Source organism: Gigantopelta aegis, chromosome 2 (genome assembly GCF_016097555.1).
Source record: "Gigantopelta aegis isolate Gae_Host chromosome 2, Gae_host_genome, whole genome shotgun sequence".
Classification (NCBI taxonomy): domain Eukaryota; kingdom Metazoa; phylum Mollusca; class Gastropoda; order Neomphalida; family Peltospiridae; genus Gigantopelta; species Gigantopelta aegis.
In genome coordinates, this window is record NC_054700.1 from 4,113,004 (window position 1) to 4,138,156 (window position 25,153).

Genomic DNA, 25,153 nt, shown 5'->3' on the forward strand with positions numbered 1-25,153 from the left:
CAGTTTCTCACAGACATATCATATACCACATTCATGATATACATGAGTCATTTTAATATAGTCATAATGTTATGTACCACAGTCTATAGTATACCAGTGATTTTCTCAGGCACATTATATACCAGTCCATAACATACCAGTGAGTTTCTCAGGCACATTATATACCACAGTCCATAACATACCAGTGAATTTCTCAGGCACATTATATACCAGTCCATAACATACCAGTGATTTTCTCAGGCACATTATATACCATAGTCCATAACATACCAGTGAGTTTCTCAGACACATTATATACCATAGTCCATAACATACCAGTGATTTTCTCAGACACATTATATACCAGTCCATAACATACCAGTGATTTTCTCAGACACATTATATACCATAGTCCATAAACATACCAGTGATTTTCTCAAGACATATCATTTATACGAGGATTGACCCTAGAACCCACCATACCTGAGGTATGTGTTCTATCACTGAGCAACGTCTCACCACAAACATTTGGACTTAGGCATTCCTCTCGAGGCACAGGCACACAAGTGATTCATGTGGCTACCCATAGCACAAGTACTGAACAATATGTTTCGAGATTTAATTGTAATCCATATATTTAATACAAAAATAAAAAACCCATATACAACCAATTGTGTTTGCTTTGTGACAATGCAGTTCTAAAAGTAAAGTTTATTTTGTTTAATAACATTACTAGAGTGTATTGATTAACCTTAGAGTGTATTGATTAACCTAACAGGAGCAGGATCGATCCCCATCCCCATCAGGAGGCCCATTGGGCTATTTCTCATTCCAGCTAGTGCCACACAACTTGTATATCAAAGACCGTGGTATGTGCTCTCCTGTGTGTGGGCAGCACGTATAAAATATCCCTTGCTACTAGTGGAAACATTCCTCTCTAAGACTATATATCAAAATCACCAAATGTTTGACCAACAGCCGATGATCACTAAATCAATGTGCTCTAGTGGTGTCATTAAACATAACAAATTAAAACATTGGCTATTGGAAGTCTAACATTTTATAATTCTGACACAATATTCAGAGAAAAACCCACTACATTTCATTCATTAGCAGCAGGGGGTCTTTTCAATACACTTTTCCCACGGACACGGAAAAAACCTACTATGCTGGGCACTGGTAGGGATGGACTCCACCGCCCATCTCCACCAATGAATTCGATTCTATGACCAGAGAACCTTAGGGTGCACCCTACTGACTGAGATGTGGTACATATAGATCTCACCCCCTTGGTATAAAGATAACAAAAAACAAACAGCCAAAGAAAGAAATATTTTATTTAATGATGCACTCAACACATTTTATCTACGGTTATATGGCGTCAGACAGATGGTTAAGGACCACATAGGCTATTCTTTCCGATTAGCAGCAAGGGATCTTTTATTTGTGCTTCCCACATGCAGGATACCACAAACCATGGCCTTTGTTGAACCAGTTATGGATCACTGGTCAGTGCAAGTGGTTTGCACCTACCCATTGGGCCTTGTGGAGCACTCACTCAGGGTTTGGTGTCGGTATCTGGATTAAAAATCCCATGCCTCGACTGGGATCCGAACCCAGTACCTACCAGCCTGTAGACCGATGGCCTAACCACGACGCCACCGAGGCCGGTCAAACAGCCAAAAACAAACAACAAACAACAAATACAGCCAATATTGAAAATAGTATATTTTTAGAAGATAAATGTACAATTGTAGAGATAGTTGTAACAGAATTTGATAAATGTACAAGTATACCAGATATTTGTAAGATAGTCTACCAATAAAGAAATTACAATTACATATATATATATATATATATATATTTCAAGGCAAATATACAATAACTATACATATATGCAACAATTTAACCTAATATATAAAAATGCATATAATATATACTATAAAGTTAACAATCACATAAATATTTTAGGCACATTAACCATGTGTAAATAAGTACTTGTAGACAACCAATATATATATATATATATTTTAATATTAAATTGACTTAGTTACCAGTTACATATTTCTACACCAAACATCTATAGACCTACCAAGGATCTTGTAGGGGTGGATGCAGTAAACAAATTCTTTTTTAAAAAGAATCCGGGCTTCGTAATTTAGTCTTCTCCAGCAAGACAAAAAGGTCACTTTTAAATTGAAAAGGTCACATTTAAAACAAAAGGTCACTTTTGAATCCAAAAGGTCACTTTTCTTGGGGAAACTGTCAACATGAAAAATCAGCCTTGTTCGGTTGAAAACAATCCATCAGTCTAACAACAAAACATTTGGTAACTAACACGTAAACTTTGTCACGTGAACAAAATAATATTTAAACTCCAATTCACACCTAATTAGAATAAACTAGTTTCCTTACACTTCCTGTGTTATAAATTTTACTTCCATTTTCTTACAAAGAGTATGGAAACTTTAACATATTTAAAATTTTTTTATATAAAGACTAGTACAAATTATATAGTTCAAATGGGATGTCCACTGAGTAACAGGCTAAATAATTATAGTGATCAAAATTTGTTATATAATATAATTTGTATGTCATATCTTACATTATATATTATAATAATTAATATATAGTGACAGCAAAATCAATAGGAATGTGGTCAGTATTCAAAGCTATATGTAAAGATATATTTTTATCACAGCAATACACGTATATTGCTCCACATGCAGGATTTATGTGCATAAAGTTTGCTATAAATATATTAAACTTGCAGTGAAGCACATATTAAAATTTACATTACATAAGCAGAGATATACAACACAGCCTAGATGGAGAAATGTACATGCACAGATCCATTGTTTAAAAAAATAAAATAATAATAACAAATTATCAATGTTGGAAACAATATTAAGCAAATTCACAAATGGTTATTTAATTAAGTCTTACAATATCTAAAGTATCCCCCAAAATTTAAACTTTGTTTTGTTTAATGACGCCAAGGTATTCCCCAAAGGTCATGTATTCCTTTTAAAATAAAATAAACCTCCTTACATGTACATCAAAGATAGCAATAAATCTAACTGAAATAAAGCTGGTTCTGTTTAACGACAACATTAGAGAACATTTATTAATTAACCATCAGCTATTGGATGTCAAATACTTCATATTTCTGATGTGTAGACTTAGATCAAACCCAATACTATTTTACCATTACCATTATATGCACTTTCCTCATACAGTACAGCACATACCAAGACCTTTGATATACCAGTCATGAGGCATTGGTTGGGTCAATGAAAGAGATTCGACCTATGACCCAAGCACCTCATGTGTGAGCTCTACCAACAGAGCCAGATTCTAGCTGTCCCCCAACTGAAATAAAAGTTAAAGTTAGTTTTGTTTAACAACACCACCAGAGCAATCATCGGCTATTGGATATCAGACATTCAGTAATTTTGACATATAGTCTTAGAGAAGAAACCCGTTACATTTTTTCATTAGCCCGAAGCGATCTATTATAAGCACCATCCCGCAGACAGAACAGCACATACCACAGCCTTTGATATACCAGTCGTGGTGTACTTATTTGTTTTTCTTTCTGAGACACACATCTTTCCTGTTTTGTATAAAATGCATCTTGACCTACTGAACCACACCAAAACAACCAAACACACAATTGATTTGACAAAGATTATAATTTGGAAGCAATGCCAAGTTAACTTTCATAAGCTGAAGCAGCTAAATAAATTTTACACTGCCCAATAGCCATGTATTTTAAGATTTAAAATGTATGTGTACAGTAGATGTAATTAACAAACAAGGATACTAGAAAATAAACCCAATAATACTACAAAAACAGAATCAAACGTCAAGATAAACGTTTGTGACATGCATGATGATTTTAGTGTCAGAAGAGCAAAATTTGACTAATTGAAAACAAGAGGACAGAAAGTTCCATTTCTGGTTTGTGTCAACGATCAATAAGTTGTAACATACTCATCTAAACAAAACAAAAAGAAGAGCAAAATTGGTAAAGCATATATTATTAATGCACTTGTTAATGTATTTAGTCAAACCTGTCCATAATGGTCGCCCACTGAACCTACATAAAGCGGCCTTCATTTATAGATTGGAATAAATGTAGTGATATGTTGAAGGGACACAGCGAGGTGTCCCTTATGGACAGGTGGTTGTTTTACCGTTAGACTTCCCTGATGCATTACTCTGCAGCTTCATTAATAGTGAGGTGTCCCTTATGGACAGGTGGTTGTTTTACCATTAGACTTCCCTGATGCTTTACTCTGCAGCTTCATTAAGTATAATTCTACTTGGCATATGATATACGTGTATCAAAATATGGTGAACCATCTGTCTAATATTGTTTTTAATATTATCTAGTCTGGAATGTAAACAACAATAACAATGTATTATTGAGAGTATGAACTGTAAAACAACTTTCATATTACATTTAATTTAGTAGATCATGAAAGACTACTTTTAAGTAATTTCTATCACATTTACATTACTTTTTTTATAACAAAAAATATATATAACTATATTTTCCCCATTAATTGCAAACTTAAAAAACAACAAGAGAATGGACGTAACCTGAATATCTCAAATAGCTACTAAACTAGAGGATTAAGTTAAACCACACCAAATCTTTTTAAGAAACAGTCCAAAACTATTTCTACAAACTGTGTACATAATAAACATTTACTATTTTTCATGATATATACAACAGATAGAGAAGGCCGGTGAAATAAATCTGTTGACCACATGACAAATGATGACAGAAGGAAAATGATCATTAATAATTACTTGTATATGCACTTTTCTGCAGCAGAAATCAACAACACACTTATCACATAATTTACATGTAATTTAAACCGACTGTGGCAGTGAAATGTAACTAATAACTTCCGTTCAGTATACATTCATATTTTGTTGTTCTTGTGTTTTGTTGTTTTTTGGTGGGTAGAGTGTTCCTGAAACATTTCACTGCAACTTATTTTCGTGCTTATATCCAATCCAAGATTCTAAGTTCAAAAAGGCCACATAGGGTATTCCAAAGAATACTAAATTGCATTACATGTATATAGAGGATTTCCATAGTGCTTTGAAGTTTGGGGGATGGGGTGAGCATCTCCAGCAATAACCCCGTGGATCGGCTCCTAATGAGTAAACACTAGACTTCCATCTGGTCAAAATGAGATCTTATCAATATTTGAGACAGCAGGTTTATATCCTGGCAGTCATTTTTATTTTGGATGTTACATGCAGTTTATTTTAATTTTGTTTTGTTTTAGTTTTGCTTGTTTCTATATTTCTGTGTTTTGGGTTGTTCATCGATTGGTTCTGAATATCAGAAATAAGCTCATTGTGCATTCAATAATTAAATACAACTCTTCAGATCTGAATTAAATGTCTTTTCTTTGTCATTGAAATGACATCAGTTGGGCAAAATCTGCATAAGCACTGGCCATACTTCTAATTATTATACACACACACACATTATTTACATTATTTGTTACAGTGTCAGCATGCAACATAAGCTCAACATACAAATGTAATTCAAACAATACATTGGATACAAAATCATACTGCGTTCAAAATGTAACTAAGCAAGCAATGTATATTAGCTATACAAGAAACCATGAGACAATTACAATGATAAATCGGTGGAAAAGGCTTCGATCTACCTTAAACAAAATACACATTTCCGCAACCTAACTAATCATAAGAAAAAAAAAAAAATCAATTTTATTGCAACCATAATTTAAAAGAAAAATTACTTCCCTTTTCTAAACAACAATATTTGCTATAAAAAAATTTATAATACAATCCCTGCAATTAAGAAAATGTCCATGGTAAAAAAACAACAAGCCATTGGTAAAAACCATGACTATAGTCCAAGGCAAAACATGTGCCGTGGAGAATTAAAAACTACATGGCATTGCCGATTGCCGTGGGCAATTGCAATGGTTGTAATAGTGATTAAAATGTTGCCATGGGATGCAGTAAATGTATCATACGACTCGTAATGCATGGCGTCAAATCTTTGATTATCAGTACACATGTAGCAGGTCATAGGCACCAAATTACCAAGTGACAGCTGTGTCTAGTACAACAAAAAATACAAGCTTTAATTATTATTTCATCCAGTGTATTATTTTCAGCAATTTTTGCTGTTTTGTTTTTGTTATGTCTTAAAACAAAATAGAAACAAAAATACTAATTTTCTGGTATTTTTAACATATTGAATTAACAAATTATATTATATGGCAAAATTAGGCGACAACATTTCTAAAATGAACAATCAGCCTGATTAATCAAAAAATAATACTCAAATCAGTTTGTTTTACCTAGCTTTCACTATACTAGCATTAAAATTAAAATCAAAAAAAAACTTTATATAAATTATATTCAATTTCATTAATGTTAAATAATTAATATAAATATTATTCTCGACTGGATTTTATAGTTGTAAATAAATGAATTAAAGTGCTTTAAACTTAATTCCTTTTAAAGAATTGACACTCTGTGATCAAAATGAATACTTTACGACTTCTCCAAGAAAAAAACTTGCAAAAAGATGACTATATTTCAGCATTTCCTTGTACAATCAGTGGTAATTCTGAAGTGACACTGATTGAAGCGACTTCACAACAAATAGGTGGTCAACCTGAATAGTTTATCACAATGTTTTCTTTTTAAGTTCTCATAATTTTTCCACATAGTTGGCCGGAAAAAGTCCTTCCTTTCCTCGTAACTTTCCTTGCCACCATCCAGCACTGTCTGCAAAATAATAAATAACACAAGAACCTGATTATAAGTAACACTTTATTTTTGTTTAACAACACCATTAATTTAAAACATACTGATTAAATAAATATAAAATACTAAACGAGCTTGCCTGTTATACCATTTTTATGAAATGAGTGAACAGTTTAGGTATCTGACGAGCGCGTGTCAGACACCTAAACTGTTCACAAGTTTCATAAAAATGGTATGACAAACAAGCTAGTTTAGTATTTTATTTATTACAAACCAACTGCAAACAAGCCGCAACGCAGAAGTAAGAAATGTCGATACCTACTTCACGTTATTTTTCTACGAATTGGGTCATCAAGTGATCTATGTCATGCTCACGTTAACACCAATATTACACTAGTTAGATATTGAGTGATTGTTATGACATGAGCATGTGTAATAATTATAATTTATATTACTAGATGTCAAATGTTTGACAATTCTGACACACAGTCTACCTTTAAAGTTTATTTTGTTTACCAACACCAACACGGCACACTGAATTAAAATCAGCTATTACATGTTAAATATTTGATAACTCTGACACATAGTCTTCCTTTAAAGTTTATTTTGTTTACCGACACCAACACGGCACACTGAATTAAAATCAGCTATTACATGTTAAATATTTGATAACTCTGACACATAGTCTTCCTTTAAAGTTTATTTGGTTTACCGACACCAACACGGCACACTGAATTAAAATCAGCTATTACATGTTAAATGTTTGATAACTCCGACACATAGTCTTGAGGAAACATGCCCGTTTATATGTGCTTTCCCACTGATAACAGAGCACCTGACATCACCTTTGATATACAAGCCATGGGGCACTGGTTGGGACAGGAGAAGGAAAATGTTTTATTTAACGACGCACTCAACACATTTTATTTACGGTTATATGGCGTCGGACATATGATTAAGGACCACACAGATAATGAGAGAGGAAACCCATTGTCGCCACTTCATGGGCAACTCTTTCCGATTAGCAACAAGGGATCTTTTATATGCACCATCCCACAGGATAGCACATACCACGGCCTTTGATATACCAGTCATGGTGCATGTCCACTGGCTGTAACAAGAAATAGCCCAATGGGGCCCATTAAGGGGGATCGATCCTAGACTGACCACGCATCAAGCAAGCGCTTTACCACTGAGCTATGTCCCGCCTGGGGGACAGGAGAAAAACAGATGGGTCCGCAGAGGCAGTTCAATCCCGTGACCCAGGCACCCCTGGCGAATGCTTTAACAAGTGAGTTGGATCCCACAACTGCACATTAACGAATAACACTGCATATTAACGAATAGTCCGACTTAATTAATTTAAAATTTATTTATAAAGTTAAAAGTTTGTTTTCTTTAACAACGCCATTAGAACATGTTGATTTATTAATCATCAGCTATTACATTTCAAACATTTGGTAATTATGACAGATAGTTTTAAAGAGGAAACCCATTACATTTTTCCATTAGAAGCAAGGGATCTTTTATAAGTACCAACCCACAGATAGGACAGCATATACCACAGCCAGTTGTGATGCACTTGTTGGAACAAGAAATAGCCCAATGTATCCATTGGCAGGGATCGATCCTAAATCTACCACACATCAGGCGAGCACTTCACCACTGGGCTATGTCCTGTGCACATATTTATCCACACTCATGTCATGTTTTAGTACAACCCATTCTATACATAAAGAAATGTTTTATTTAACGACACACAACACATTTTAACTACGGCTATATGGCATTGGACATATAGTTCAGGACCACAGAGAACATGAGAGGAAACACACTGCCATCACATGTGCTACTCTTTTTGATTAGCAGCAAGGGATCTTTTATATTCATCATCAAATAGACAGGATAGTATATACCACGGCCTATGTTACACCAGCTGGTGAGCATTGGATTGAACGAGAAATAGCCCAATGGGACCACCAACTGGTGTTGATCATACACCGATCGCTCATCAGACAAGTGTTTTACCACAGGGCTATGTCTCACCCCTCCCACATTCCTTACAAGCGGGAAACCCGATTTCCATATAACATGAGAATATATATACATATAACAATATAAAAAAAAGGATGGACAAAACCTCTATATGTGCAACATATAACAACAACCAGACATCACATACAATATGCTCACTGACCGGCCTAGACGGCGCAGTGGTCTAAGCCGTCGGTCTCAAAAGGTTGGTAGGTACAGGGTTCGCATCCCCATACCGTCTCCCACCCAAAGCGAGTTCTTATGGGCTCAATGGGTAGGTGTAAGACCATTAAGTCCTCCTTTCTGTCATTAATACTCTCACCAACTAACATCTACTAACAATTAACCAGTCATAGACAGACAGCCCAGACAACTGAGATGTGTGCCCATGATAGCGTGCTTGAACCTTAATTGGATATAACCACGAAAATAAAGTTGAAATGAAAATGAAATATGCTCACCTTCTTTAACAATGTCGATAATATCTCCAGTGTTAAAACTGAGTTCATCTGTATCCTGGGCATCGTAAGCGTACAGACATTTACACTGAGGCAGTTTGGGTTTGGGCTTCAAACCAGGGCGGGGTTTTCCCCCAGCAGGGGTGGGTTTGGCCGATATACGCTTCTGTCTTTGCATTCTGAATAAATATAAATATACAAAATATACAGTCAGAATTTATACACACAAATAAATTAAAGTAATTTTAATCAAACTATAATGGTCGACAGATGATCATAACACTAATCAGGCCCCATGCTTAGAAAACTTTTAGTAGAATCCAGACTCAATCTTTAATGATGTCACATGCATACAATTTGTATGGCATGGCCATGATATTACTGTCTCAGACTATTAGAGTCTGTAGTCTAGACTCTAAAAGATTTATAAGCACCGGCCAGATTTCAGCTGCCAAATACAAAATGAACAGTAATTTAATATATACAGTGAAAACTGGAACCTCAGAAACCAAAACTGTCTCAAAACCGGATATTTTCCATGGTCACTTTTCAAATATCAGTACAGAACAGAACTTCTATAAACTGGATAACCCTGTTAACCAGACTGTTTTCTTTGGGCCAGTGAGTGTCCGGTTTAGAGGTTATACATTTATTAATAAGACACTTTGTGCAATGACACAATTGGACAGATAGACTAATTCGCAAACCTCCTACACGCTCTTGATTACAAAAGGAAGGAAGCTGTTAAATCAACAGTTATTACAGATCTAACATATGGCAATTTGCCTACATAAACATAACATCACCCTTACCCCTCAAAAAACAGAAGAAAAAAAGGGTTAAATGTTTAAATTATCAAATTGGTCAGCAGCACTTACAGTAATTTTCCCAATATTTGAATCAAAATTCTGCATTCAGTTTAATTGTTAGAGTTGTCTATTTGTCTATTTGTCTAGAAGATACATTCTCTTCTCCAATGTATAAATGTTTGAAGCATCATATTCAATGAAACCTTTCAAAACACTCAGTAAACCAAAATTCCCTCAAATCTGGACGTTTTTTTCAGAGAACATTTTAAAATATCTGTACAGACCAGCACCTCTCTAAACCAGTTACCCCTAAAAAACCAGACTCTTTACTTGTTCCTGTGGTTGTTCGGTTTTCGTGGTACTTGTTGTTTTTAAGTATGACCTACCCAGCGACCCCTGCGTCTGGTGTGGCCAGGTATTCATTGTTGTTGTTAAGAATCGCCTGGTTCAGTTTCTTAGCCATGCGCTGCGCCCCGTCTCGAGGGAGTGATGGCATCTTGTCAGAAGCCTTAGTTCGAGATCGCTGCTTCAGAATCTTGTCCTGAAGTTCAATACTCGACTGTCGTTTAACTGTTGAATACAGATTTTATCAGTGAACACATAATTAAACAAAAAAATAATTATTATTGCTGTAAATATTCTACAAATATACACTTGCTTTTAGAAAATAGAAGCATAAATTACTTTGACTGCCATATATACTCATCTACAAATAATTAAATTTCCATTATAATAATTACAATTTAAAGCCATCCCATTGATCAAGCCGTAGCAAACTTTTATGTGAAAGGCTTCGCCGAATCACAAAATTTGCATATGATATAGAGTTTTATTCATTGTCCAATGAATCTAAAAGAAATAACTGACAATTTTTAAAATTCCGACTACTGTAGGTGAGATAGCTTGCCTGACATCACACAAGCCAAGACACTATACAATATGCAGAGCATTCACAAATTCATATTTCCTGCCTTTTTGCACATGTGACTGACCAGAAATAATAAAACAGGTCGAGACTAAATTGGCCACTTTACTTTTGTGTTTGTTTTTGTGAAATACCTGGGAATACTGATTTGAAAAAGTGGTTTTCAGCGAGTATATTCACTAGACAACAGTGGAGGAACGTCACAGTGACTTTGCAGAATTGATAGCTGATTGTGACAGCTAATTTGATAATAAATTTGACCAATTTAACAAACAAAATATTGGGATATGAATCACAGTTCACAATAATTGTGGACAATAAAACAACGTGATTGGGAATAATAGCTGTAAATACTGGATATCTCACCACAAATGCACGTTAGAAAAGGCATTGTTTACATAATTTTAAACAACAATAACTGCTCTTAAAAACTATACAAATGAGAAAACCCCCGACAAAAATAATACTTACCCTTTCACATCTGAACATTATTTTCTATATTCATAAAATGTTAAGTGAAAATATGTGAGTAAACGTTATAAACTTGTACCCACTCAACGTGATTTTTTTCAAAAATTAAACCAGTAGTCGTCAGATTAATAAACCTGCTGCTTACTGAGTACAGCAAGTGTAAATATTGTACAAACCGTGGCTTCTGGAGGGTGGATTGGATATTGGAGGGGGAGGTGCAGCACTGGATGAAATCCGTGGGGCGGGGCGATTAGGGGCAGGGCCTCGTGATGCCACACCCCGCACTGGTGGCGGTGCTGATCTTCCTGCTGGACGGTACGGTGCACCATTACTAACTGGACGCTTCAAGCCGGGTCCTACAAAAACAAATAATTAAACAAAAATCTCAAATAACATCAAACATCATTGTTATTCTTAGCCTATGTTACATTGCTATATATTGTGATCTGGGATTTTTCAATGACTGTCTTTTACTAAATATTTATCTGATTTTATTTGTATTTAAAAAAGAAAAAAAGATTTGAGATGACCCAATATCCAAAACAGGACATTGCTATGTTCTGTATCTGGGGAAATAAATATTTAAAAAACCACCATATATAATATTTCTTACTGGTATCCTTTGGCAGACCTGGCCCAATACTAATGATGAGGGTTTTTGAAGAAGGTTTCAGAACCGCCACGTCGCCAGAGCCCGCGACAAACTTGAGCTGTCTGTTGCCGCCTCCACCCCATCCTTCCTTCTTCACGGGGAAGTCAAGACTGAAAACACAGTAATAAACACTGAAAACACAGTATAAAACACTGAAAACACGGCACAAGACACTCAAAACATGGTACAAAACACGGTACAAGACACTCAAAACACGAGTCAAGACTGAAAACATGGTACAAGACACTCAAAACATGAGTCAAGACTGAAAAAATGGTACAAGACACTCAAAACACGAGTCAAGACTGAAAACATGGTACGAGACACTCAAAACACGAGTCAAGACTGAAAACACGGTACGAGACACTCAAAACACGAGTCAAGACCGAAAACATGGTACAAGACACTCAAAACACGAGTCAAGACTGAAAACATGGTACAAGACACTCAAAACACAAGTCAAGACTCAAAACACGGTACAAGACACTCAAAACATGGTACAAAACATGGTACAAGACACTCAAAACATGAGTCAAAACTGAAAACATGGTACAAGACACTCAAAACATGAGTCAAGACTGAAAACATGGTACAAAACACTCAAAACACGAGTCAAGACTGAAAACACGGTATGAGACACTCAAAACATGAGTCAAGACTGAAAACATGGTACAAGACACTCAAAACACGAGTCATAACTGAAAACACGGTATGAGACACTCAAAACACGAGTCAAGACTGAAAACACGGTACAAGACACTCAAAACACGAGTCAAGACTGAAAACACGGTACGAGACACTCAAAATATGACTCAGTGACTGGCCTCGGTGATTGCGTGGTTAAGTCATCAGACATAAGGCTGGTAGGTATTGGGTTCGCAGCCTGGTACCGGCTCCCACCCAGAGCAAGTTTTAATGACTCAGTGGGTAGATGTAAGACCACTACACCCTCTTCTCTCTCACTAACCACAAAGAACTAACCATTAACCCACTGTCCAGCTGAAGGTGTTTGCACAGGACAGCGTGCTTGAACCTTAATTGGAAATAAGTCCCAAAATAAGTTGAAAAAAAGTCTCGGTGAATTCCAGCACAAAACGTTTTTTATACACCAACAGACTTGTGGTTTTGAGAGGCCTGAATGTGAGTCAGGCAGTCGCACACACCTAACTTCAGTCCGATGGGTGTGAAATATTGCATACCTCTTTTAAACAAAACACACTTTTCCTGATTATTTTGAAGAATGTAATTTTCTCTCTTTCACATTTTGAGAAGTGTCATTTTAAAAAAACAAATCTGCACTAAAGTATAGAAGTACCAGTTCCGCACGACTGCTGGTATATCAAAAGTTGTGGTATGTGCTGCCTACCTGTTTGAAAGTACACATTTTTAGAATTACAATAAATGCATTTTAGGGTATTGAAAAAAACCTGGATGACCAAAACGTCAGGTGTACAAAAATTGATATTCTAAATAATAAAATCTAACTACTTCTAATTTAAATTATCAAAAAACAGCTCTAATAGTTAAAATATGTCCTAGTGTTTAACAACTAGGGTCTGTCACTTTAATGCCGGTGGTTAGAGTATGACTAATCGTCTCCCACCTGTCAGAGAAGTGTATGGTGAGCGGACGACTGACGGCGTCTTTGTACCGCTTGAACAGTGTCGTGAGGAACTCTGTCTTAAACACCGACTCCAGTAAACTCGAGTAATCATTCTGAACGTTCACCAAGAAAAAGTCGTCCTGCATTGTGCTGGAAAAAACAAAGAAAATATCTTGTAAGAATGAATAATTAAATTTCCGTTACATTCAATACAATATAATGTCATCCCATTGGTCCTGACGTTGCAACAGAAGCTTGTTAATTTCCCGATGCATGTAAAAATCACGTCATATGGGAACATCATATCTGATGACGTCATTTTATATGGGCAAGTTGTCTTATTGAGCGTTATTGTTTATGAACCAAAAATAATTCAAAATAAAGTTTGAAGTTCTGGTGTTATTATTAGCAAGTATGAATCAAATTTAATTATAAGTATTGTCTGTCATTTCTTTTAAGTTCATCTGGGTATGAACCCCCCAAAAATCATCTGCAAACTTATGTGAGAATGGCTTCGCCAATTCAGTTTGCGGATGATTTTTTTGGTGCATACCCGGATGAACGTATAAGAAATAACAGACAATCCTTAATTGAATTCAATATGATTAAGATGATTGTATGAATCAGGACAGCATGTGCCAACATTATAATATAAATATATCAACAGGAAACAAGGCATACAGTACACAGTAACAAATAAGACAGTGAAACCCCTCAAGACTAGGCTCTCTATAAACTGGAACTGCTTCAAAACTGGATGTTATTCAGTCACTTTTTAAATATTAGTACATAAACCAAATAGACTAGGCTCTCTATAAACTGGAACTGCTTCAAAACTGGATGTTATTCAGTCACTTTTTAAATATTAGTACATAAACCAAATAGACTAGGCTCTCTATAAACTGGAACTGCTTCAAAACTGGATGTTATTCAGTCACTTTTTAAATATTAGTACATAAACCAAATAGACTAGGCTCTCTATAAACTGGAACTGCTTCAAAACTGGATGTTATTCAGTCACTTTTTAAATATTAGTACATAAACCAAATAGACTAGGCTCTCTATAAACTGGAACTGCTTCAAAACTGGATGTTATTCAGTCACTTTTTAAATATTAGTACATAAACCAAATAGACTAGGCTCTCTATAAACTGGAACTGCTTCAAAACTGGATGTTATTCAGTCACTTTTTAAATATTAGTACATAAACCAAATAGACTAGGCTCTCTATAAACTGGAACTGCTTCAAAACTGGATGTTATTCAGTCACTTTTTAAATATTAGTACATAAACCAAATAGACTAGGCTCTCTATAAACTGGAACTGCTTCAAAACTGGATGTTATTCAGTCACTTTTTAAATATTAGTACATAAACCAAATAGACTAGGCTCTCTATAAACTGGAACTGCTTCAAAACTGGATGTTATTCAGTCACTTTTTAAATATTAGTACATAAACCAAATAGACTAGGCTCTCTATAAACTGGAACTGCTTCAAAACTGGATGTTATTCAGTCACTTTTTAAATATTAGTACATAAACCAAATAGACTAGGCTCTCTATAAACTGGAACTGCTTCAAAACTGGATGTTATTCAGTCACTTTTTAAATATTAGTACATAAACCAAATAGACTAGGCTCTCTATAAACTGGAACTGCTTCAAAACTGGATGTTATTCAGTCACTTTTTAAATATTAGTACATAAACCAAATAGACTAGGCTCTCTATAAACTGGAACTGCTTCAAAACTGGATGTTATTCAGTCACTTTTTAAATATTAGTACATAAACCAAATAGACTAGGCTCTCTATAAACTGGAACTGCTTCAAAACTGGATGTTATTCAGTCACTTTTTAAATATTAGTACATAAACCAAATAGACTAGGCTCTCTATAAACTGGAACTGCTTCAAAACTGGATGTTATTCAGTCACTTTTTAAATATTAGTACATAAACCAAATAGACTAGGCTCTCTATAAACTGGAACTGCTTCAAAACTGGATGTTATTCAGTCACTTTTTAAATATTAGTACATAAACCAAATAGACTAGGCTCTCTATAAACTGGAACTGCTTCAAAACTGGATGTTATTCAGTCACTTTTTAAATATTAGTACATAAACCAAATAGACTAGGCTCTCTATAAACTGGAACTGCTTCAAAACTGGATGTTATTCAGTCACTTTTTAAATATTAGTACATAAACCAAATAGACTAGGCTCTCTATAAACTGGAACTGCTTCAAAACTGGATGTTATTCAGTCACTTTTTAAATATTAGTACATAAACCAAATAGACTAGGCTCTCTATAAACTGGAACTGCTTCAAAACTGGATGTTATTCAGTCACTTTTTAAATATTAGTACATAAACCAAATAGACTAGGCTCTCTATAAACTGGAACTGCTTCAAAACTGGATGTTATTCAGTCACTTTTTAAATATTAGTACATAAACCAAATACCCCTAAAAACAAACTTTTTTACTTGGTCCCGTGGGTATTCAGTTTAGAGGGGTTTCACCGCAGAACATAATAACAAATAAATTTAGGGCATTGCCACATTACCCAGCCTTAATTAAAGTAATTAAATAATAATTGTGAAACAGTGAATAAAATTTAAAGTTTGTTTTGTTTAACAACACTACTAGAGCACATTGATTTATTAATCACTGGCTAAAATTTCCTCTTATCATGGTCAGTATCCATTGTTATTTAAAAAATAAAACAATTTGACAGTTTACCTCAAACCTATACTAGTGATCTGATCTAGTGGTATATGTCGCTTGACGACTAGAATTTTCTTCCCTTTGTCTGGTCCTTTTTTGATCTGAAATTGAAAACAAAAAGAGTAAGTTTGTCCAACATTGCAAACATACATGTACTAACTGACCTTATGTCATCTAATCTTGGTGATAAAATATACGTGTATATGCACACTGAAATTGAAAAAGGTTTTGTGGAATAGAAACATATCAAAGGGGAGTAACTCCAAAGCTATTCAAGTTGGTGACAATTACAGCAATTTTAGTCCACTACCTTGCACTTTATATGGTGTAAAATCTAACTGACAACTGACTAGTATGTTTCCCAATATCAAAAAAGGTAGACACATTTGTAACAGTAACTTCCCTCTAATTTAAGAAAAAAAAGTACCATGATAGTAAAATAATAAGAAACATTTGCAAGGTAAAATATCTTAAAATTCTAAAGTTAATATAATTTCAACTACGATTTTAGAGCCAGAAACGTTTTTTTTATTCCTGTTAATTTGTTAATTTCTGCTTTTCAATTGTCACTTTTGTTCCTCTGATAAGCCAAATTATGAATTAAAATAATTTAGTATTTCTGTGAATAATTTGCATAATATTAATAACTTCACTTTACGGAATCTTCAATATGTATGATGCAGTTAAAATTCCTTCTTTGGGTTCTACTTTGTTACATCGCAGAATGCATCTATATGGTTAATACACATATCTCTATAATGTAATATCATGTATTTATATTATTAATAGACATATCTTTATAATGTAATGTAATGTCATGTATTTGTATTTGTATTCATATATGTACCAAGCAATGTATTCCTATTATTTGTGTCCTCCTGTTAACCATCTTGTCAAAATCAGAATATGTATGTTCCTCTTAAGCCCTTGCATAACGGCCTGAGTGTAATAAAGTTCTGTTCTGTTCTGTTCTGTTCTGTTCTGCTCTGTTCTGTGTGATATCTCTGCCCATAATTAGAACTCACCACTTCTAGTCCAATCAGGTACAACAATCAGAACTCACCATTTCCAGTCCAATGAGGTACAACAATTAGAACTCACCACTTCCAGTCCAATCAGGTACAACATTTTAAAGTCACCACTTCCAGTCCAATCAGGTACAACATTTTGAACTCACCACTTCCAGTCCAATCAAGTACAACATTTTGAACTCACCACTTCCAGTCCAATCATGTACAACATTTTGCCAGTCAACAGCAGATCTCTCTTCACAGACTGAAAGAAGACAAAATAAAATCTGAGGTAACTGGAAGATTGTTCCTATGATTTTTACCTCTAGTCTGTCCAATTGGGAATGCCTTTTTTCATACAATGGAATTTACTACAAGTTACTTATGTCTCAGCCAACTAATGTTCTCAAAGGAAGACAACAAAGGTGGGGGGGGGGGGGGGGGGGGGGAGTTTGTTTTATTTAACAACACCGCACACCGATTTATTAATCGTCGACTATTGGATGTCAAACATTTGGTAATTTTTAGAGAGAAAACCCGCTACATTTTTCCATTAGTAGCAAGGGATCTTTCAAATGCACCATCCCACAGACAAGATAGCACATACCATGGCTTCGATATACCAGTCGTAGTACACTGGCTGGAACGAGAAATAGCCCAATTGGCCCCCTGACCTAGACCACCAGTGCATCAGGTGAGCGCTTTACCACTGGGCTAGATAGGACACAAAATAAGCACACACAAACCTTGAATCTCCTATCATATTTGTTCACGGTGTCAGCAAACTCGATTCGTTCGCGCCTGCCAACAAGGGCACGTAACTCAGGACAGTTGTCGAGGCCGATGTAATCACCAACAAAGTTTCGGTTAATACTGTGTCGTCTTCGGTTCTTCTTGTTGAAAAGTATGTCAGATGCTGAAACAAGGAAAAAACCAACACTCAAAATAAACACTTGGTGGGTGATTAGAAATCCCTAAATTAGTCGGGAATAATCTCAGGACAAGGATCCAGAATTTTTTTTCTTCAAAAAACAGTTTAAAGTTTGTTGTTTAACACCACCACTACAGCACATTGATGTATTAAGCATCAGCTACTGGATTTCAAATATTTGGTAATTCTGACAGAATCTCTAAATTAGCTGTGAATAATCTCAGACAGGGAACTAAAAGTCTTCAACTTACAAAGACTGCCAAGACGGAACAGGTAGAAAGTTAAAATTTGTTTTGTTTAAAAACTCCACTAGAGCACATTGATGTATTAATCATCGGCTTCTGGATTTCAAATATTTGGTAATTCTGACATATAGTCTTAGAGAGGAAACCTGCTACATTTTTCTATTTGTAGCATGGGATCTTTTATATGCACCATCCCACAGACAGGATAGCACAGCGCCTTTGTCTGGAACAAAAACTAGACCAGTGGGGCCACCGAAGGGGTTCGATTCTAAACCGACCACGCATCAGGCTATTGAGCTACCGGTACATCCTGCCCCATAGGAACCAAAAGTCTTCAAGTTACTAAGACAGCTGCTTAGATGGAATAGATGCGAGTGAATCTTCATTGAAGATAATGTGTCATTTTTGGTTTTACACATGCTCTCCAAGATGTGTTTCCTCATTACTGAATTTGACCCAAGGACAATTTTAGATTTTGTGCAATTTTAGGTTCAAATTTAGTGGTGGGTAATACATTTTAGTAGAATAACTGACCTCATACAAGTTAGTTAATCAATATTCAATGATCTGAAGAAAACTTATATTGCATTCTCCTTCATTAATATTTAACCTGACCTCTGTCCTATTGCATTCCCATGCCCATCCCCCACCCAATCCTATGGTGGCTCTGCAAGACAAGTGACCACCTGAACAGGTTGAACTCTACATCATACAATTAAATATCATCTTCAAATGAACTAAAATGTGTCTGGTTTGTCACAGTTAGACAAAGATGTTACAAAGAGAATGACAAACAATGTGGCAGATACAAAGTTACCTTCTTCACGTTTCTTCTGGTTCAATCTGACAGCATGGTGTTTTCTGTATGCTTTCTGAATCACTCTAGCGAAGCTGTCAAACTTCCTTTCTCTCACTTCCTCCAGCAGAAACAACTGATATTAAACAGAGATATCTTATTTCAAACTACAACATTTGCACTGTGATGTGAAATCATAACTTACACAATAACCTTTTTCTTTTCAAATACCAGTATCTGTGTTTCTGGTCACCCTAAAGGCGATGCCACACTATATGAGTGTCCCGTACAAGAACAGCCAATTTAACAGCAGCCAATGAAATTGTAATGTTGTCAAAATCAGCTATTCTGTGAGACACTCATATTGTGTGACGTTACCGTAATATCTGCAGTAACCCAAAATAGATTATAATTTCATACACACAAAACTTTCCAATGCCATATATATTCTACCATGACTTGATTCTACTTGATTCTGATTGGCCATGCACCTACCTTAAAATAGCAGGGTTAAATTTACAATAACAACCTGTCATATTGTTGATTATTTTAACATATTTGGTTTTAAATGTCATTTAATGCTATTAAATCTACAATAACCTACCTGTAAAATGTTATTCATTTCTGAGCCAATTGCTTTCTAAACCGCACATAAAAATAGTATTTTTTGGTCATTTCCAAAAAACTTTTATTTTTCTTCCTGCATCAAACCAATTTGAAATTATTTACAAAACTTTCTTTTTTTTGTAGGATGGGACGAACTATAGTTGAAAATGTTATAATGGTTACAAACTCTGAACAGTCTCTTTAACAGTTTTAATCTGTCTGAACTCACTGATTCTGGGTTTTTGATAAAGACTATTCTTGACATTGATCTTCTAAACTAAAAAATGTCATGTGTAATTTTCGTTGTTAAAAATGCTCTGTTAGTTGAAAACATCTTACAATGGTTAGGAACTCTGAACCGTCTCTTTAAAGGTTTCATCTGTTTGAATTACTTACAGATTCTGGGTTTTTGATGAACACTTTACTCTTGCCCATCTGGAACTGGTCTCTGTCCATGTTCACAGATTCCATGAGGTGAGTGATGCCTCGTCGTGGGTCGCCTTGCCAGCTGGGATACGTCTCGGGGGTTAGAATGGCATACCTACAATGTTCAGTTAGAACATAAGCTTTATTGATGCATCGTTCACGTCATTTCATTTAACACAACTCATTTACCGATAGCGTAATAATTACTGAATGTCCAGTTCTAGCAACGTGTCTTTTATTTCTTTTTTGAATATTGTTAAAAAAAAGTGATAATTTTGTTTTATAAATTTAAGGTTATATAACACTAACCCTAAGCCCTCTTTAAATTATTCAAGTTTTAAATTTGCACAGGCATGGTTATTAAAATAAAATTAAAATCTACATAAGCAAAGGATCTTTTATATGCATTTTTTCACTAAATACCTTTGGCATGGTAGTCATGGAGCACTGGTTGGGGCATGATAAACCACAAGGAGTCCACTGACGGGATTTGATCCTAAGACCCAATCATGTCGGGTAAGTGCTCTACCAACTGAGCTAGATCCTGCCCCGGAATAGAACAAAACACAAAGCATCTACTGCAGAAAATCCATGTCTAAATCCAAGGAATTTCTATCTATGTTTACTAAATCACACTCATCAATGTTCTAACAGAAGATTTCGTTTAGTATCCTATCATACCGTTTGAGGAATTTGAGGAACTCCCGTCTGAATGCGAAACCTGCTCTCCGCACTCGGATGTTTTCTTTCAGGCCAAGGTATTCCACCTGGTGCTTCACTCTGCCAGAATGAATAAAATAAAATTAGTGAATGAATGAATGAATGAATGAATGAACAATTAACACTAAGAGGTTTAAAAACAGTCATTATAATCCTAACATTAAAAGTACATAGTTACACATGTATATCCAATTTCACATGAACTTAGTTGCAACAACTAGCAATCTAAAAAAAAAAAAACCCATTAAAAGAAAAAGAACAATAAGATGGAATTTATGTGGGGTGTGACATTAATTTATTTTTTATTGCAGAAAACATGTATGCACTAAATACATATATCATTATCAAGGCTTGCGTAAAATATGCGCATATATATATTTTTAGGAATTAGGAGTATATAGGTGGGGTTTTCACATCATAAAGAAGTCATAAAAAATCATGTGACTGTTAAACATTATCTAAGCGATTATGTGATTAGTTGTACTGACTTGTTACATGCAACCTAATCGTACAGAACACCTAAATCAGAATGACATTAGTCTTATGCACATAAGATTGAGAAATATGTGGACCTAATAAATAAATAAAATATATCATTTAAAGGGGTGTTCTCATTATGCGATTAGTCGTACCGACTTGTCGCTTGCGATCGATTCATATTGTGAGAACACCTAAATCGGAACGACATTAATCTTATACACATACAATTAGAGTGATTAGTCGCACCGACTTGTCGCTTGCGATCGATTCATATTGTGAGAACACCTAAATCGGAACGACTTTAATCTAATACACATGCAATTAGAGTGATTAGTCGCACCGACTTGTCGCTTGCGATCGATTCATATTGTGAGAACACCTAAATCGGAACGACTTTAATCTAATACACATGCAATTAGAGTGATTAGTCGCACCGACTTGTCGCTTGCGATCGATTCATATTGTGAGAACACCTAAATCGGAACGACTTTAATCTAATACACATACAATTAGAGTGATTAGTCGTACCGACTTGTCGCTTGCGATCGATTCATATTGTGAGAACACCTAAATCGGAATGACATTAATCTTATACACATACAATTAGAGTGATTAGTCGCACCGACTTGTCGCTTGCGATCGATTCATATTGTGAGAACACCTAAATCGGAACGACTTTAATCTTATACACATACAATTAGAGTGATTAGTCGCACCGACTTGTCGCTTGCGATCGATTCATATTGTGAGAACACCTAAATCGGAACGACTTTAATCTTATACACATACAATTAGAGTGATTAGTCGCACCGACTTGTCGCTTGCGATCGATTCATATTGTTAGAACACCTAAATCGGAACGACTTTAATCTTATACACATACAATTAGAGTGATTAGTCGCACCGACTTGTCACATGCAATCAAATCATACTGTGAGAACATCTAACTCTACACATAAGATTGGAGATGCTACAACAAATTGCATGCAATAGATCGGTGCAAATGATCGCATAACGAGAACACCAATTAAGCCCTATTTAACCTTCTGAGTATTGCAGGCGAGATATCTCGCCCGACGTCACGTCAGTTGAAATACTGTATACTGTATACAGTGCATTCCCCAATTCATATTTCCCACCGTTTTGCACACGACACTCACCGGAAACGAAAATATAATAAAAGAAAAAAGATTTCTTTTCAAAATGGTTGGCTTTTGTTTTGATTTTTTCAACTGAAAATACCTTGAAATTTTTAGTTCAAAAAGTGGTTTTCGGCAAGTATTTTCGCTTGACAAAAATGGAGGCACGTCGCAGTCATTTTTAGGGATCGATAGCTGATTGTGATAGCTAATTTGATAATAAATTTGATCATTTTACCAACAACAAAAATCACCAAATATTGCAATATGAATCGTAGTTCGGGTTTTAAAAAGAAATTCTGGTCAGAAAACCACTGTTATCGGGAATAATGGACATAAATACTGGACAGATGGCCACAAATGCCCGAAAGTAAACGCAACTTTTTAGATGTTTTGACTAATTTTAATCACCATTAACTGATCTAAAAATAATAAAAATTACAAAAACCCACAAAAATAATACTAACCGATTCATATATGAACTTTATTTCATGTATTTATAAAACATTTAAGTGAATATATGTGAGTAAAAATTATAAACTTGTAACCACTCAACGTGGTTTTTGTTAAAAATGAATCCAGTAGTCTAAAGGTTAAAGCCAAGGACTCTACACTGAAAGCGTTACTGTGACAGCACACTGACCTGCTATCCTCCCAGTCCTTCGCTCGCTTCGTCTCATTCGGCTTGATACACCGGATGTAGTGAGGAGTGCACTTCATCAGCGTCGTCACCAGTTTGTTGGCCTGAGTCTAAACACAGAGGTAAAAATACAATTATTGAGAACTTACATGACAAAAGTAAGCAGGGAAACTATAGCCTTGTTGCCATGAGGCTAAGTATTTACCAACCTGTCAACTGTTAATTGTCAATTACACAATATCACAGCAAGAAAAAAACAAGGGCCATAATTCTGTCAAAAATTGACAAATCTCTATGAAACTCAAATGTGATCATTAAAGTTTAAAGTTTGTTTGTTTATTGTCACCACTAGAAGCTTGTTTTGTTTAACGACACCATTAGAGTACATTGATTTATTACTCATTGGCTATTGGATGTCAATCATTTGGTAATTTTGACATACAGACTTCGAGAGGAAACCTGCTATATTTTTCCATTAGTAGGAAGGGATCTTTTATATGCCACATCCCGGATAGGATGGCACATACCACAGCCTTTGGTATACCAGTCGTGGAGCACTGGCTAGAACGAGAAATAGGCCAATGGACCCACCAACAGGGATAGATCCTAGACTGACCGCAATCAAGCTATACACATAATTTCGGCTCAGTGCAGAAAAACCTTTTAAAAAATATATGTGGGACAGATAGACAAATGAACAGGGACAAAACCTATAGTCCCATCCCATAGGGGATTAAAAATAGAAATAGGTTTTAATTGCAGCAAATAATATTCGGACTAAATCTTTTGTTTTTGAAAAGCCGAGGAGATGGAAAAAAGTCAAGTTAGGGAAAATCTGAGAATGTAAAATAAACATTTAATATTTACCCTGATTTTGGTGCTGGCTGTTGTGGGTCGTCCTCTGGTTGTCGCACTAACATCCTCTGGGAACAACTTCTCTATAAAATCACTGGAAACAAACCCCAAACAGAATGAATGTACGAACACATGAATGAATGAACAGAAAAAATAATGAACGAAAATCAGTGTGTAGAGCCGATTATTACAAAAGTGTAGTTAACTTATGTAATAGCGTACAGAGCTTTAATAAATAAAATATTACATGTTGTGTTAAAATATAATATAGTAACTGATTCTTTTAAAAACTTTAGGACTGTTTGTGTGATTGAAGTTATGGAAAGAAAACAAGAGAGAATGGGAATGGATAGAGGCAGGGCAGTTCAAGTCTGATCACAACAGGTTAGGGCAGGTTACGGCATGACAGGGCAGGTTACGGTACAACAGGGCAAGTTACGGTACAACAGGCAGGTTACGGTACAACAGGGCATGTTACGGTACAACAGGGCATGTTACGGCATGACAGGGCAGGATACAGCACAACAGGGCAGGTTACGGTACAACAGGGCAGGTTACGGCACGACAGGGCAGGATACAGCACAACAGGGCAGGATACAGCACAACAGGGCAGGTTACGGCATGACAGGGCAAGGCAGGGCAGGGCAGGTTACGGCACAACATGGCAGGTTACGGCACGACAGGGCAGGATACAGCACAACAGGGCAGGTTACGGCATGACAGGGCAGGGTAGGGCAGGGCAGGGCAGGGCAGGGCAGGGCAGGGCAGCAAAGAGTGTTTATGATGCACTTACGGTCTTTGAGATTTAAAAACTTCTGTAAACAAATGGATTTTCGCAAAACAATCTTTGTGCAAGTGATGCGTGACTGAAG

At 35.6% G+C, this 25,153-nt stretch overlaps 1 protein-coding gene across 1 annotated transcript in view; it reads right to left on the reverse strand.

Annotated features, from left to right (window-relative positions):
* Window positions 1-1,692: 1,692 nt before the first annotated feature.
* The window catches only part of LOC121380058 (unconventional myosin-Ie-like), a 57,025-nt gene continuing 33,564 nt past the window's right edge, over window positions 1,693-25,153 (reverse strand). The window contains exons 16-29 of the mRNA XM_041508800.1: window positions 24,294-24,375; window positions 23,430-23,536; window positions 21,129-21,227; window positions 20,418-20,562; window positions 19,437-19,551; window positions 18,190-18,359; window positions 17,649-17,708; window positions 16,449-16,534; window positions 13,709-13,858; window positions 12,067-12,215; window positions 11,630-11,809; window positions 10,444-10,627; window positions 9,252-9,427; window positions 1,693-6,777 (exon numbers count right to left, since the gene is read on the reverse strand). Coding sequence (XP_041364734.1) covers window positions 6,701-6,777; window positions 9,252-9,427; window positions 10,444-10,627; window positions 11,630-11,809; window positions 12,067-12,215; window positions 13,709-13,858; window positions 16,449-16,534; window positions 17,649-17,708; window positions 18,190-18,359; window positions 19,437-19,551; window positions 20,418-20,562; window positions 21,129-21,227; window positions 23,430-23,536; window positions 24,294-24,375 — 1,780 coding nt within the window. The 3' untranslated portion in view covers window positions 1,693-6,700. The remainder of the gene's footprint in view (window positions 6,778-9,251; window positions 9,428-10,443; window positions 10,628-11,629; window positions 11,810-12,066; window positions 12,216-13,708; window positions 13,859-16,448; window positions 16,535-17,648; window positions 17,709-18,189; window positions 18,360-19,436; window positions 19,552-20,417; window positions 20,563-21,128; window positions 21,228-23,429; window positions 23,537-24,293; window positions 24,376-25,153) is intronic.